Source organism: Rhinolophus sinicus, chromosome 4 (genome assembly GCF_057876585.1).
Source record: "Rhinolophus sinicus isolate RSI-liver-muscle chromosome 4, RSI-T2T, whole genome shotgun sequence".
NCBI classification, from domain to species: domain Eukaryota; kingdom Metazoa; phylum Chordata; class Mammalia; order Chiroptera; family Rhinolophidae; genus Rhinolophus; species Rhinolophus sinicus.
Genome location: NC_142504.1, coordinates 26756314 through 26772154, shown reverse-complemented (window position 1 = coordinate 26772154; position 15841 = coordinate 26756314). Strand labels below are relative to the sequence as shown.

The 15841-nt window shown below is 35.1% G+C and overlaps 1 protein-coding gene across 10 annotated transcripts in view; it reads left to right on the top strand.

Annotated features, from left to right (window-relative positions):
- Window positions 1–15841, top strand: part of PHF14 (PHD finger protein 14) — a 175300-nt gene that overhangs the window by 23688 nt on the left and 135771 nt on the right. For all 10 annotated transcript variants that reach the window (XR_012498888.2, XR_016021070.1, XM_074340778.2 and 7 more), the window contains exons 5-7: window positions 646–805; window positions 5596–5707; window positions 8630–8767. Coding sequence is in view for 8 of the 10 variants with exons in the window: in XM_074340778.2 (XP_074196879.1) it covers window positions 646–805; window positions 5596–5707; window positions 8630–8767 (410 nt within the window). In the remaining 2 variants the exon portion in view is untranslated. The remainder of the gene's footprint in view (window positions 1–645; window positions 806–5595; window positions 5708–8629; window positions 8768–15841) is intronic.

Sequence of the window (15841 nt, the reverse complement as noted above, 5' to 3'; positions counted from 1 at the left end):
AAGAACAAATACCTCACATAGCTAGGGGCTGGCTCATTTGTGAATGGAACTCAGCTTGTCTAACTCTAGTCTGAACTATTCAAATTGTTCTGTAGCATTCTGTGTGTGTGTGTGCTCGTGTGTCTTTCTCTGTTTTATTTTCCTTTTACTAATACTTTGCACTTACATTTGTATAATGTATTTTAATTTGCCATCTCCAAAATTAAATCAGGGGCTTTTATGTTTGTATCTTTGTTTTGCATGACTATAGTCTTTTGTATAGATTTTATTGCCTAGTACAAAGGGGGCTCAATAGATATTTACTAATCAATAGTTCCTAGACTCAGTCTGATTTTATTTTGTGAAAACTCATATTTAAGTAATTATTTTAATTTAAAAAAATTTAAAAGAACTATAGATTTCCCCCTTCCCCTTGCCTTTCTAGTATGTCTAAAACTATTTTTAAAAATTTACTTTATTGCATATACTATGGTAGGTAAAAAAGCATTGTTTATAAAATGATTTCATTTTTGTGTTTTGATGTTAATATCATTATTATAAGCTTTTTCAGAATTTTCTCTACTTACCTTCCCTTTTTCTTTTGTGGTTTTATAAATGTGAGCTCAACAAATAAATTATTTAATCATACTTTTTATTTTTTTTTAGGTTGCTATGGAGTTGACGGAGAGAGTGACTCTATTATGAGTTCAGCTTCTGAAAACTCCACTGAACCTTGGTTTTGTGATGCCTGTAAATGTGGTGTTTCCCCTAGCTGTGAACTATGCCCTAATCAGGATGGAATTTTCAAGGAGACAGATGCTGGAAGGTTGATGTCATAATTCTGTTGGGTTAATACACCTGCTTTATAATGTGTCTGCTTTTGACTAGTCTATTCTTTTACTCTGATTTTCTGAGTTACACCCTTTCATTTGATTGCTTCTTTGTGTCTTGTTGGCATAGAGTAAATGGACAGTAGGCTACAGATCAGAGCAGGGAGCAGGAAAGACCAAGTACCTACATTTGCCTTTATACCCATAATCCCATTTAATTCAAATATTAACCCTATGATGAGACAAGTGGTGAAATTTCCCATTTTATAGGTGTAGTACCCAAGGCTCAGATCATTTAAGTAATTCTGTTTTTCTCAAGACCACAAACTGGTGAATAGTCAAATTTGAACCTGTATGTGTTTCACTTTAAGAGTATGTTATTGTTTTGTACACTTGAAACTAAAAAAAAAATTAAAAATTTCAGGAAACAGAACCCATAGAGTAATTTAAAAAGGGAAGTTTAATTTAAAGAATTATTAAGCTATGATACAAGAATAACCCTAAGATATAAAAGAACTCTAAAGGATACTCTAAGGTTGAAGGAGAGATCCAAGGAATGACAGATTTGTAAGGGTGACCCCTTCCTCCAGGCCGGGGTTCAAACTGTGTTAGAAAAAGTGTAGTTGCAGCCTCCTGGATGACAGAGAAGGGTGCTGGTTTGCCTGGGCCAGAACTGATCTGTGGTTCTTGATGAGTGGCTGAGCCCAGGCTGCAGAGGGAGCTGGGGCACTGGTGTGAAACCTGCAGTACGTGGTGTCTGTGGTGAGGGCCACAGGAAAGGAAGTGATGTCCAGGCCAGGCCTATGAGGTCACTGAGGAACGGTGTATGTGGCTGGGGCAGGGCCCTGGCAGATGTCCTCCCAGTCCTGCTGGGAAGCCCATTCCTCCTATAAGGCCCTCCATCACTCTCTCGGGAAGCTTAACATCATGCTCACTGAAGCAGAAAAGCTGAAGACCTTCTGTCCGTTGTTTCAGAGCAGATATGGAAAGGTGGATTTGGAGCTGAGAGGCAGTAAATTGTTAAATAGCACAAAGACCTGTGTTCCTTTTACTGTTGATTTCACACCTATCTTTGTTATCACATGTGAGCATTGTCATCATACTAGTGTTGATATCTTAAATGTTTTTTTCCCATCCATCTGGGATGGGTGACTGAAATATAAGAGTAGTTCCTAACCTTTTATATTTTGTAGATCACTATCCACAACATCTCCCACCCTGTAAGAGGGGGTGCTCAGTTTTTTATTTTGCAGCATAAAGATAGTTCATTGTTTTTATCAAATATATTTAATCTTTTAATAAGAACAACAAAACAACCCATACAAATTATAATCATCATTTCCCATATTTTAATATTGAAAATGATAGGATGTATTTTGTCCCAAAATTAAGGATAGGATTTCAAATTTAATAACTATGATTTTGGTAAAGTAAAAACTGTTTTTCTTATTTTTCTCATTTTTGCCTCAATTGATAGACAGGCTCTTGCCATATAAGATTGTTGGGATAACAAAGACTATCACGGACTCTGGGAGAATCCTGTGTATCAATGTCTAGGAAAAATGGCTGACCATCTGACCTCTTTTCTTCATTGCCTATCCAAAAAATAAAAGAAATATATAACAAACAATTTGATGTATTGATAAGAATCTGTGGTCCATATCATAGACATGGGCATTATTTTATGTTTGGGCTGACTTTGGCCTAGAATTAAGGAGTTTAGTACAACATTTAAAGTATGTGCTTTCAAGGTGGACTACCTATATTTGGATTCTGGTCTTTCCTTACTGTGATTTTAGGCAAGTGATTTAATGTTTATATGCCTCAGTTTCCTTGGTACTTTTGAGACGATTACATGGAACAATTATACAGTTTCTGGAACATCATAAGTGGTCAATGAATGTCTTCTTAATTCTGCGGCTGCCTCCTTAATTCTGCTGCTGCTTCACTACTAGTACTTTCTTATTAAAAGTATTATTCTGCACATTTAAGGCAATCATAACATACCAGCAACATAAATTCTTTCTGGTAACTCTGCAGTCCTGAGAGTTGAAGTTTATGGTAGTAAATTATAGTGCATAAGGCAAGTTGAGACAAGACAGAGCTTCCTTCCAGGGAAGATAATTTCTTTTTTTTAACCTGTTTTTCTTGTTAATAATTTGAAAGTTCTATTGAAAAGCTGTAAAGTACCTGTCTGTTCATGTTATCACAATCCACAAAACAACTTGTAAAGTTGTTTCTGAATGAAGAAAAGGGAAGCCTCTTTAACCGTTTAGATTTACTGAGATACTTGTATTGACTCCTATGGATGTTACATACAGAGACACCTCCCTTGATTGTGCAGCCTGGCAAAAGTCCTTTTATGCTATGTGAACATTTTATCTGTGTTGATGTCTACACTCACCTGTAGGCTATAGTGGAAATGATAGGTCTTGATATAGTTTGAAGGATATAACACTAGCTTGATTCAAGGCAAAAAAAGTCAAGATGAGACAAGCCATTTAGTATTGTAGCTTCACATGGAAAACAGGAAAAGAAAGAACAATGTATGGAAAGAATGAAAAAGGTTTTGTAACTGACATGGGATAGACTTTTTTCTGTCTTTCTGATGGGAGCCACCAGTTCTACATAGAAAATGATACAATTTAATGTGAGAAAAACATCAGTACATTCTTGTCGTTAAATTTTTATTTCATTTTTTAGAGTATTTTACCATTTTACGTGGTCTTATAAACCTGATATGGGAGATACTAGACATACTCTACTATCCAGAGATAGCACACTAGACATAATGCTGCAAGCACTAAACATTCATTATTATAACTTCCAAACTGCCTGTGTGGTGCTCCATTCCTGATAGACGCTGAGTAAATGATTACTGAATGAATAAATGAAGGACTGAAAATAACAAGGGAAGTGAATTTGTTGTATATGTTGTGAAGGTACTGCAAATACAAGGCATTTCAGAATCAGATTGGTTGATTAATAGAGTTCCCATTCTGAAATGAGTCTTTTGAGAAGTCTCTTTCTACTTAGTTTGCTTTATTAAAGTATGTGATTTTAAAAGAATCTATTAATAGTTCCTATGCTAGAATGACAATTCTGACTCTTTGTTTTTTGGTGGTTTTCTGTGGTGCTTGTTTTCTGCATCTTTCCCCAATCAACATCTGCCATCATAGCTTCAAGCAAAATGGATGGTAAAGTAATAAGGAAGACTATTCCTTTTTGATTTCTCGATTTGTGTTCATTACAAAGTCCTAAAGTGTGTGTGGCTAAACAAATGAACCAAAAACTATTTACAACAGGTATTAATAAGGGCCAAAATTGTCTCCGCTGTTTGATATGTATTTTAATAAAGACTCAGGTTGGCATCCTCAAGAGTGGTTGTGGGAAATGATACACTTGTGTGCCAATCACACTGAAATGGCGGTTTAAATCTGTGGTACTTGTGTGACTTGTACTGAAACATTTTAAGAAGGTCAGTATGAAGCAAGCAGCCAGCTGTTGGGTTTATCAAAGATAAACTCCTGCAGAGTACAGCGGCATTTAATACACCAGTGGAGCATGAAAAAACTGAGCAAATTAAATTGAGAAAGCAGCTGCTTGTCGAAGATGTGTATCTTTATATTGAACTCCACAGGATGGATTTAGGAAGTTGGATTAAAACATTCTATCAAGAAAAATCTCAAAACCTTGGATTTTCTTTCAATAAAACAGATAATTTTTAAAAATGTGTAACTATTTTTCCCAGTACCTCTATAAAATGATTCTTAGTCTCATTTCTTTAAAACTCATAATGCATCACAAGAAAGAGAACCATGAAGCAATCTTAGCCTCGTAAGCTGTGATAAAGCAGAATTTGTTGTCAGTATATTCACAAAGTTAAAAAAGAGATTTGCCATCTTATTTTTACCCTGTTCCTTCAGAAGTGATACAGATCTATATGAATTTCAAAATCCAGTAATCCATATTTTGTTTGGTTGTAAGCAAATAATACCTATATTAAAAAAAGGTTCAGAGCACTTTTTAAAAACCAGAATAAAGTCAACTCCTGTTTATTTTTCCTTTTTAGTGTACTGAAACTTTGAGGATTCTTTGTTTAGTGTTGCAGAATCATTCAGACTTAAAAAAATTATATGTGGGGAATATGTTTTAATACATAGGTTGTATGGTGAACAGATGAATGATGTATGACTTCCCTATATTATTATAACTGTTCTGTACATTTTTCTAGCAATCAGTTTAACCTGAGAAGAAAGTCAAGATGCATACCAAAAAAATTTTTAAGATAATATCCTTAAGGATTATGCAACAACTTTTAGAAAAGAGAAACAAGAAAGAACAATTTTACCTAATGGCTGCAGAGTAACTTCATAGTTCCTGAATTAGGATCCTTAATTCTCAGAGTGCTTAAAATAATGAATATGAATGCCATTTCATGCATATGAAAATAATTTTTATTTCATTTGAATAGTGGTTTTGTGCAAATATTTAAGAACAGATAAGTGCAAAGTGCAGTGAATTTTAAGTGAAAAGCAATTACAGTTGTTCACTCTTGGCTTTGAACAGCTGCTGGAAAAGTAGTGCTCATTGTTGTCCCTTTCTCTGTAACTAAATGATATTCTGTGCATGTTCCATACTCTTCATTTGCATTTCTGAGATTCTGAAATCTGACCACAGAATTCTTTCAGTGGTTATTTGAGGTGGCACATATTTTATGTCTATTTTCCACGTGGATATGTTATGAAAGGGTTTGATAGCGAAATCCTATCTTCTCTCCTTATAGATGGGTTCACATTGTTTGTGCCCTGTATGTTCCTGGAGTAGCCTTTGGAGATATTGACAAATTACGACCAGTAACACTAACAGAGATGAACTATTCCAAATATGGTGCCAAGGTGAGACAAAGTGTTTTTGATTGTCTAAAGGGAAAGTTTTTACTTACGAGTTTATATAGCTTTTTACTAATATTGTTGAATACAGAAATAAATGCTTGTTATTAATCATGCTGTTCATATAGCAGTTAACACTGAATCATTTATTATTGATAGTAATTTTCCCAGAAAGCCAAAACTGTATAAATTCTTTCAGGTATTTTTAATTTAGAATAACTTGTGGGATAAAATACTCATTGATACTGCTAGTTCTCTGGCATTTAACACACTGCCTAGTAAATAGTGAGTTCTCTGACCAAATCCTTATTTTTAATTAGTTGGATCAAATACAATCATAATGTTTGCCTTTACTTTTAGAATTTACCAAAATTGTGAAAAAGAGTACAGGAAGCCCCTGCTATTTTATTCAGGTTTCAAGGACTGGTTTTATCTTTATGACTGTATAACCTGCTGAGCAAATGATCCTCAGCCTTGATAGTTTATAAATTGGTTTTCACTGATTAAGCTTTAGGATTGTAAGTGATAAAAACACCCAGTTATTAATTTAAACTTAGGTATAAATTACCACAAACATTCCTAGAATACTAGAACTAATTAGGCACCAATATGTTCTCTTTTCATTCCTGTTTATTAGGAAATTGGCAAGGAAGACTCTTGAATAACATCAATAACATATTAAAGGTGGGTGGGGAACTTATAGATAGTTGGAAAATTCCGATACTGAAAATTTATAGAAATTTGACAGGTTTTACTATTAAAATTTGAATATCCTCCTTGGGCTCTACCACCATCCCCTTGCCCCACCCTCCCCCTGCACTCCACTACTCGTGTGCTTTAGTGTAGGTAATTTCTGTTAAACTATATGCAGCTCCCCTCTCCAGAATTAGCAAAAGCCCCACAGGGAGGAAAGCAGGCTCAAGCACTGAACTTAACTTTCTTGGTCCTTAGGTAATTCTACACTATCCTGTTAGCTCTCTGATACCTTTAAGGTACAGTTTAAAAAAAAAAAAAGTTTATGTTTTCTTGTTGAGCAGCATTAAAACAAATTACATAGTCCTCCATTACTGGAAATGGAAGTTAGTACTTTTTTGGTAGTAGCATCATAATTCATAAGCACAGAAACTGGAAGGGACTAGCTTGTCATGTTCAATAGGCACATGTTATTATCATAAATATAAATCTAGAAGCAATTTAAAAAAACAGTAACTAGATAGTACTTCATATAACTGAAGCCAGCAGTGACCTCTAGACTGAAGAGTCAGCAAATGGGCAATTGTTAGCTGATTTTTTCTTTATCACCTGCTTTTGTTTTGAAGTATTACTGGGAAATAGAGTTGAAAATTACGTATTCTCTAACTCATCTGCAAAATCAAACACAGGGTTGAGAATTATAATTGGGACAGCGCCTCTGCACCACACCATCTACCCATTTCCTAATCCTGATTACTTTCTTCCTGGTGTTTTCAGTTTCTTAGTTCCCTAGCATTTTAAGTGAATCAGGCAATTGAGGAAGATTCTATTTTTTTGTAAGATTGTTCTGTACTCTAATAAAGACTTTATTGTCAGGAAGTGTTTCTTTGTATTCACTCTGAAGTCCCTTGTTCAATTTCATATTACATTAAATTACTCAGGGAACTATTCTAAACAATTTGGTTCCATTCATACCTAGTATTGACATCCTTTAAATAATTTAATTTCTTTTTTCTCCCTCCTTCTCTATTTCCTCTCTCTCTTTTTTGGTCTCATGTTTGGATTACTATTTGCTGGTATTTTATAGCATACACATTCTACTGTTACTGGAAAAAGACCCTTAACGACGCGGTAGAGTATCAGGGTTTGGGGGTGTGTCAACATCCGTGCCCAGAGTTCTGTCCTTGTTATTTTCATTCATTGCTGATGTGTCAGTCTGGTGATGTCTACCCAGCAGGTCATCACTAACTGCAACAGCATTCTAACTACATTTTTAGTGTCTATTGAAACACTTTATTTACCCCTTTATAGGTTTCCCTCATATTTAATTTCCTTAGAATACATTTACTAAATAGTACTTCTTTGATTGTCTATGGGCAGTCTTCCACAATTTTAGCAAGCTTTTCTTTTATGAAGATTCCTATTACCAGAGCAGTTTATATTTTGAGACTAGATTTTTTTCTCTCTCTCTGTGGTTAAGATAGTTAAAAGGATAAAAAAGTTAATACATTTGGGGTAATTTCAGCAGATTATACTTTTAGTTTTCACTTTTTCCCTTTGTATACAGATATAATGTAAATAATCGGCTATATCGTGTGTCACTGATTTCACCAAATTGTTTATTTAAGATTACTTTTAATTTTCTTAAAGATATTTTTAAAAATGCATGATTTCTTTGGCTATAATGTCTATATCTTTTGGCAAATTTTCTCTGGCTTTTTATTTATTTATTTTCATTTTTCCAAGCAGTTTTATATTGTTCAGATCAGTGTAGCTTAATGGTTAAGAACATGGACTGTAAAGTAAGAAAACCCTTGTTTGAAGACTGGTTCCCAATAATTTTTTGTGTTATTTCGAGCAGATGTCTTCACCTGTCTTCCCTTCAATTTTGTCATGTATAAAATGGAAATACTTAATAATACCTCATTCACATATTTGTGTGGAATAATATGAAATGATACTAATATATGTAAAGTGCTAAGAATAATGCCTAACACATGATAAGTCTGTAAATAATATTATTTTCATCATTACTATACTATCAGTGGCATTTTGGTTTTTTGAACAACAAAGAGAATTGCTTTTTTCATATAAACTTTTGGCTTGCTACAGTTATTGTTTGTATTGATAAAGTGTTGGTTCACTACTTGTGTTTTGTGGATGCTTTGGAGGAGAACGCAGTGTTTGTTCTGGAAATATTTTTACTCTGAGCATTTTCCTGTTATTCCATCGTAGGAATGTAGCTTCTGTGAAGACCCTCGTTTTGCTAGAACTGGAGTTTGCATTAGCTGTGATGCAGGGATGTGCAGAGCATATTTCCATGTGACCTGTGCTCAGAAGGAAGGTCTGCTTTCAGAGGCAGCAGCAGAAGAGGTAGGTATATTTAAACCTATCATTGGTGAGTATGTTCCTAAGACTTCTCAGTACTCTGTTATATCCTACAATAGGTATGCATCATATAATAAATGTACAGGTTTATTCTTAAAGTCTTTACCTAAATCACTGGTCTAAAACCTCCAAGAATAAACAAGGAATATCAGTTTTTTCCAATTTTAAAGCAAGTCAGACATTTGGAAATCCTGTTAAAATTTTTAGTGAGATCTGACTCATGAAATTAATTCTTTCAAGGTGTCTGTGAGGTTAAAGCTGTCTTCATAACAATATGAAAATGGTATATACTTTTTTTATTCTTAATTCTCTCATGAGCAGTAGTGGAGATATCCAGAAACTATATGACATAACAATATAACACTGAATGCAGAAACAGTTTTGAGAATCCAGGTATCTTCTTTAATGTTAGCTATCTAGATATTAAAGTGATTTGCAAAAACGTAAAATGGTGCCACTCTTCTCAATAAATTTCTGTGTGTGTACGTAAATTATAGTATTACTCATAAATATGTTATTTATGTTAACATGTAATGGGCTTATTGTTATTTTAAAATAAATATTTAAAAAATTTCTCAGTTCTAATTTCTGATATGATAAATATCTATAAATATGACTCATAGGCTCTCTGGGGTCTTCAGTAATTTTTAAGAAGTCTGTTAAAGAGTCCTGAGACCAAGTTTTGTTGCTTCTTAAAGCTTTTTATATGGGCAGGTAGTTGAGTGTGTGGTAATTCTTACTGTATAGCCATGATGGATTTATGTTTCTTCTTGTTATGTTTCTTCTTTTATTTGGTAAATTGTGAATTTGGAAAGGGCCACGTAAGTTTAAGAAAATGTAAAATATAATAATAAATGCAGTTGGCTAATTCTGAAGTATGTGCAGAGCACAGTATTAGTACTTTCCTAGGTAAGACGATATCAAATAAGATAAATTTCAGCTGCAGAATGAGAATTTACTCTTTTTGTTTTAACAAATGCAGTTTAAAAATGAAAAGTAGAATTGGATACTTTTAAAGTGTTATATAATCATTGAATTATACATATTTTTGTTTCAGAAGGAAATGTCAACTTTCAATAAACTTAATATAAATAGTTAATATCTAACGCCTTTGTAAAATCTGAAGTAGATAATTTTGCTTTCCTGGATAAAGCCTTATTTTGCCATTAGCTAGATTGGTACTAATTTTTATATAAATAAAATATAATATTTTATTACGTATAAAGAAACTTCTATATATATATTTCAAAAAATTTTATAAGAAATGTAATTTAAATACATAAAAACACTTAATATTAATTTAGATTTAGTTCACCTTGGGTTTAGACTGTCATGTTCTGTATACAATATGTATGAGTGTTTTAAAAATTGATAAAATAATTCATAAAAGTTAGGGGAAAATAAACAAGTGATGAATGCCAAATGGGAAAAATATACCTTTACAAATGTGATCAAGCTGAATACAGAGTCTTATCTTAGATAGAAACCGTGTGCAGAATATCAGTAAAGCTAAGTTGGTTACATTCAGTTTTTATAAGAAGAAATACTGAACAGCTATAGACATAGTTTTCTTTGTAGTTCAGAAACCATACATCATCAAACTTATTTTTCTCCTTTGGTATCTAGACACCATGCATCTGGGCATTGAATTTGCATTTAATATTTTTATGTGTAAAAGGGCCTAGAAATTTTAAGTACAGTAATAAGAAATTAAGAATTATTGCTCAAATTTATTGTTTTTCTTTTCTGGTCTTCATTTGGGAGTTTCAGATTTGAGTGCAAGACTCTTTAAGAAATAAATTACAACTGTATTATAAACGAGTTAATCATAAAATGTCTGCAAGGCACAGCAGTTGAGGAATGACAGAAATATAACTCAGCAAGCATTTGTGGAACATAAATATAATAGTCCTTCTTTGTGTTCTATAACCCAGTTAAGTTGTATTATGGGGTGACTTAAACTTTGTTTAGCAAACAGTGAAATTTATATTTAAAGCAGCTTCACGGTACTTGGTGAAGTCAAAGTTATGATTGAGGGCCTATGCGTATATGCAACGTAGTGAGGTAGATATTGGGGTAGAGGAGTCTGTCAGGGAGTATCAAATAGCTTTAAGGTACAGTGTTCACTTAGGTGGGGATAGATAGTAAACACAATGAAATGTTAAACACCCATACGAGATGGTATTAAAAGATATCACAGTGCCTAATGTGGACAAAAGTGATATAAATACAGAAAAAAGAAGGTTCCCTGGAAGAACCAGAAACTTAGAGCTGGACTGTCTTGACTTACCTATCTTTTACCTTTAGTTATTTAAGGATTGCAGATTAATGTATTTTACTGTCATTCATTCAACATAATTATTTAATGGATATATTGACCTACTATGTATCAGGCATTGTTATATACCCTACAGAGATAGTAGTGAACAAAACAGACAAACTATGTGATCTTAAAGTAGTTTACATTTGATTGGCAGGATGGGAGAGGACAGACAGTGAAAAAGTAAGCAAAAATATGTTGTTATAAGTGCTGTGAAGAAATATAAAGCAGGGTAAAGTATTTAGGGAGTAATGAGGCAGGGTAAAATGCTACTTTATATGGGGAGATCAAAGAAGGGCTCTCTAATACAGTGACATTTTATGAAACATATGTAAGGAAAGTGGTAGGGAACATACGTTCATTTGAGAGATCATTACAGGTGGAGGAACAATATGCAGAGACTGAGGTAGGGACATACTTGGTTTGAGGGTCAACAAGGAGACTGGTATGGCTGGTACAGAGTTAGTGGCTGGAGTTGGTAAGAAGGGAGGAAGGAGAGGTAGCAGAGGGCTACATCACACCGTAGGACCTAGAAGAACTTGGGGAAGATTTTGGATTTTTACTCTGAGATGGAAAGCCTTGAGTTTTGCATAGAGTACATGTGAATCAACTACTGTTTAAAAGGACCACCCTGATTATGTGTCAGGTATACACTGTGGGGAGGAAGAGTAAAAGTAGGGAGACCAGTTAAGAATCTTACTGCGACAGGTTTAGGATGGAGGTAATGAGAAGTCACCAATTTTGTAGGTATTTGCTGGTAGATTGTTTATAGATTATAATAGAAAGAGAGGGATCAAAGATGACTTCTCTTTGGCCTGAGCTTCTAGTACAATGGAGTTGCAATTTACTGAGATGGAGAAGACTGCAGGAAGAGCTGATTGGTTGCAGGACCAAGGATTCAGTTTTGGACATGTTGAGTTCAAGATGCCTATTAGATGTCTAAGTGGAGACATCAAGTAGATAGTTGGGTATTTGAGTCTGAAGTTCAGGGAAGCATTCAAGGCTAAAAATATAAATTTGAGAGCTGTCAAATTATGTATGTCCCTATACATAATTTATAGGGAAATATCTAGAGTATGAGAATAGATTGAGATGAGAAGAAGTCTGGTGACAGGCATCAGGCTACTTCAGCATTCAAAGTTGAGGAAATAAGGAACAATCTACCCAGGAGACCAAAATCATGAGGTAAAAAACTGAGAGTAGTATTCCAGGAGTGTTTCAAAGAGAGAGTGAGCAATTGTGTTAAATTAGTAAGATTGAGATACAACCATTAGACTTGGCAAAATAAAGGTCATTTTCACTTGACAGGACTACTACTGGAGTGGTTGGTAGTAGTCATGAAAACTTGGGAGTAGAATAGAATTGAAGATAGCTAATAAAGATAGGCTTTTAGATTTTTCCTTTTAAGAGCAGTTTAGAAGTGGAACAGCATATGGGAGCCGACAGAAGATCTTTAACTTTTTTTTTAAGGTATTACAGTATGTTTAGTATACTATATGCTGAAGTATGCTGAAGGAAATGATACAGTAGAGAGAAAAAATGCAGGAGAGAGGTAGAATTGCTGGAGGAAAGGGGGTGGGATCCAAATCACAAGTGAAGGAGTTAACCTTAGATTGGAACATTGGGCAATCTATCTGCAGTAACGGGAGATTAGGCGAGGATTATGGGTAGGGATGCAGATAGGTTGATGCATGTAGTGATTGGAGGATGCAGAAATTCTTATTTTGTTGCTTTTTTTCCCCCTCCCCAACCCTTTCCAGTGAAATAAGGAAGAGTCAGGATCTGCAAATCAGGAGTAAGGAGGAGATATTGAAGGCTTGAGGGAGAGAGGAAGTTATTCAATAATTATCTGTGAAAATGGAGAGTAAATCAACTTGGGAATGTGTTCAACTGCTCAGATGCAGGTGCACAGTAGGGGAAGAGCTATATTTATCTGTGCTTCAGGTTTTGTCAAGCAAAGCTAGATGAAGAAGACAGGAGCAAGTGAGTTGTCCGTGCAAAGGAGTAATTACCTGATGGACGGGGGAATAATCAGGTAGCTAGCGCAGTCGTTAATGGGCATGGGCTGTGGCACAGTCGGAAGGTAGAAAGTCAGTACGTTGTTGATGCAAATGGTGTTAAAAACTTGTTTGAGTCTTAGAGGGAGTGACCAGGAAAGATAAAAAGTAATGCTCAGAGAATGATATTGTAGGCATTGAGAGAGAGAGTACAGGATCTTGGTACCGTCATGGCAATTAAGTGGCTGAGGTGGGTAGACAAGAATATTGATGATGTTATAATTAAGAGAAATATGATATGCTCCTAACTCATTATAGTATTTATGCACTCTGTATTCAATAAAAAAACTTCAGTTTTATTATTAAGATACCAATAAAGCACCTTTGCTTTCTTAAAACTATACTGGTTTTATAAGTGCCCCTTGGTTCTCATTGTACAAAACTGCCAGTAGTTTCTTCTTTCAGTTTATGCTCTTTTGATCTGCTGTGTCAGTATTACTCAGGGAGCTTTGTTTAAGAAAAAAATACATATACACAGGCTAAATTTAGATGGGAATAGTATTATAAAAAGAAAACCTTGAATGTTAATGATTTCAGATGGGGCATTCCAGTTTCCCACAGGCCCTAAAGGTCACATGCCCCTCCGCCTCCCCCACCATTTATTCCCTTCCACCATCATTTACTTCTGTCTTATAATTTTCTAGCATCTTTCAGCCCCCCCCCCCCTTTACTCATTTATGTTTACCGGTACTGGTTCTCATGCGGTCATATTTAAAACCCTTGCCTTTGACCTACTGAATCAGAATCTCCAGAGTTGGGCTTTGTCCTCTCTATTTAGAAACCGCCATGAGTGAGTCTGATAACAGTCAGGTAGTGGTTGAAAAAGACTGATCTTACTAGCCATGGGTCTTGGGGCAGCAGCTTAACCTTTCTGGTTTTCAGCTTTCTGTCCAGAAAATCGATATTAAAATAAAGGACTTATCTCATGCTGTAGTGATGAAGGATAAATGAGATAGTATACACAGAGGCACCTGTGCGTGGCACGTAGTAGATATGCAGGAAAATGTTTTTCCCTTTCCATTTCCAGAGTAGGATCTTGAAAGCTTCATTTCTCTAAGTAGGTTGAAGGAATATTCCAAGTGAACCAATACATTAATTGAGGACACTATTTTGACTGATTTAACAAAACTGAATAACCAGTGGCTTAAACGAAGTCTAATTATCTCTTAATATTAAGATTCCAGACTGATTTGATATCTATAGGAGTTTGGCTCCAGGGACCTTCTTCTTACTTGACGCTTCCTCTTTTCTTAGTCTGTTGCACTTTCTCACATGGTCTCACATGGTCAGAGATGGTTTGTCACAATTTTGACTGGGTTCCACCTCATTCGAAGGAAGAAAGAGGAGGGTAAGAGTGAGCAGTTTCCTTTCAAGGACATGGTCTGGAAATTTCACATATCTCATTGGCCAGAACTTATCACATGGCTATATCTCAGTCTCAGGGGGGCTTGGAACAGAGCGTTTCTAGCAGCTTAGCCACATATCCAGTAAAACTTCAGAGGTTTCTGATATTAACTGGAACAAAAGGGGAGAATAGATAATGGAAGACAGTGGGTTTTACAATACTTAATATTTGCTTGGTATGTCTGTTGCATTCTCTGTACAAGATTAATCCCTTGGTCATGCCTTAGAATTAGGGTTCATGCAACATGGATGGATCTTGAGAGTGTAATGCTGAGCGAAATAAGTCAGAAAAAATAGAGAACCATGTGATTTCACTGATATGTGGTATATAAACCAAAAACAACAAAAGAACAAGACAAACAAATGAGAAACAGAAACTCATAGACACAGACAGTAGTTCAGTGGTTACCAGAGGGTAAGGGGGGTGAGGGTTGGGAGATGAGGGTAAGGGGGATCAAATATATGGTGATGGAAGGAGAACTGACTCTGGGTGGTGAACACACAATGGGATTTATAGATGACGTAATACAGAATTGTACACCTGAAATCTATGTAAGTTTACTAACAGTTGTCACCCCAATAAATTTAAAATAAATAAATAAACTATTGCCTTTTCTACAAAAAAAGAATTAGGGTTCATGGTCCCCCAATCCCAAATTAACTAATTAAAACAAAACAAAAAAAATTACTTGGGGTATTTATTTCCTTTCAGATATCTTTTAGACCAGGGGTGTCCAAACTTTTTTCAACGTTTTTTTACCAAGGGCCATATGCGGTAAAATACACAAACAGCCAGGCCACTCACTTGAGGTGAAGTATGTATTGCCTCACCTGGTTTATTTAAGTAAACTAAATATAGTTTTGGAATTTGCTGTGGGCCAATTATCAATGGATTGCGGACCGCAGTTGGCTCACGGGCTGCAGTTTGACACCCCTGTTTTAGACCAAAGATAACTGGTCTTTTTCTTAAGCCAAGGTCTTGTCCTAATGCTCAACTCACCTATGTAAGCATGAATCCTATCTCTCATACTCTCAATGTCACACTTTCCTACTGTAAAACAGTAGAATAATACTTCAGATCTGGCCGTTTGGCTGAGGTTCAATATAATCTTTATTTCCATGTAGCATCTTTTGTCACCAAGAGTTAGAGCATGTCATGAGAAAGCAGGTGTGTGTGTGTGTGTGTGTGTGTGTGTGTGTGTGTGTGTGTGTGAATGCAATCTCCTACCTACATTTTTAAAAAATTTTGTAGCTATAGGAAGTAGTTATTATTAAGTC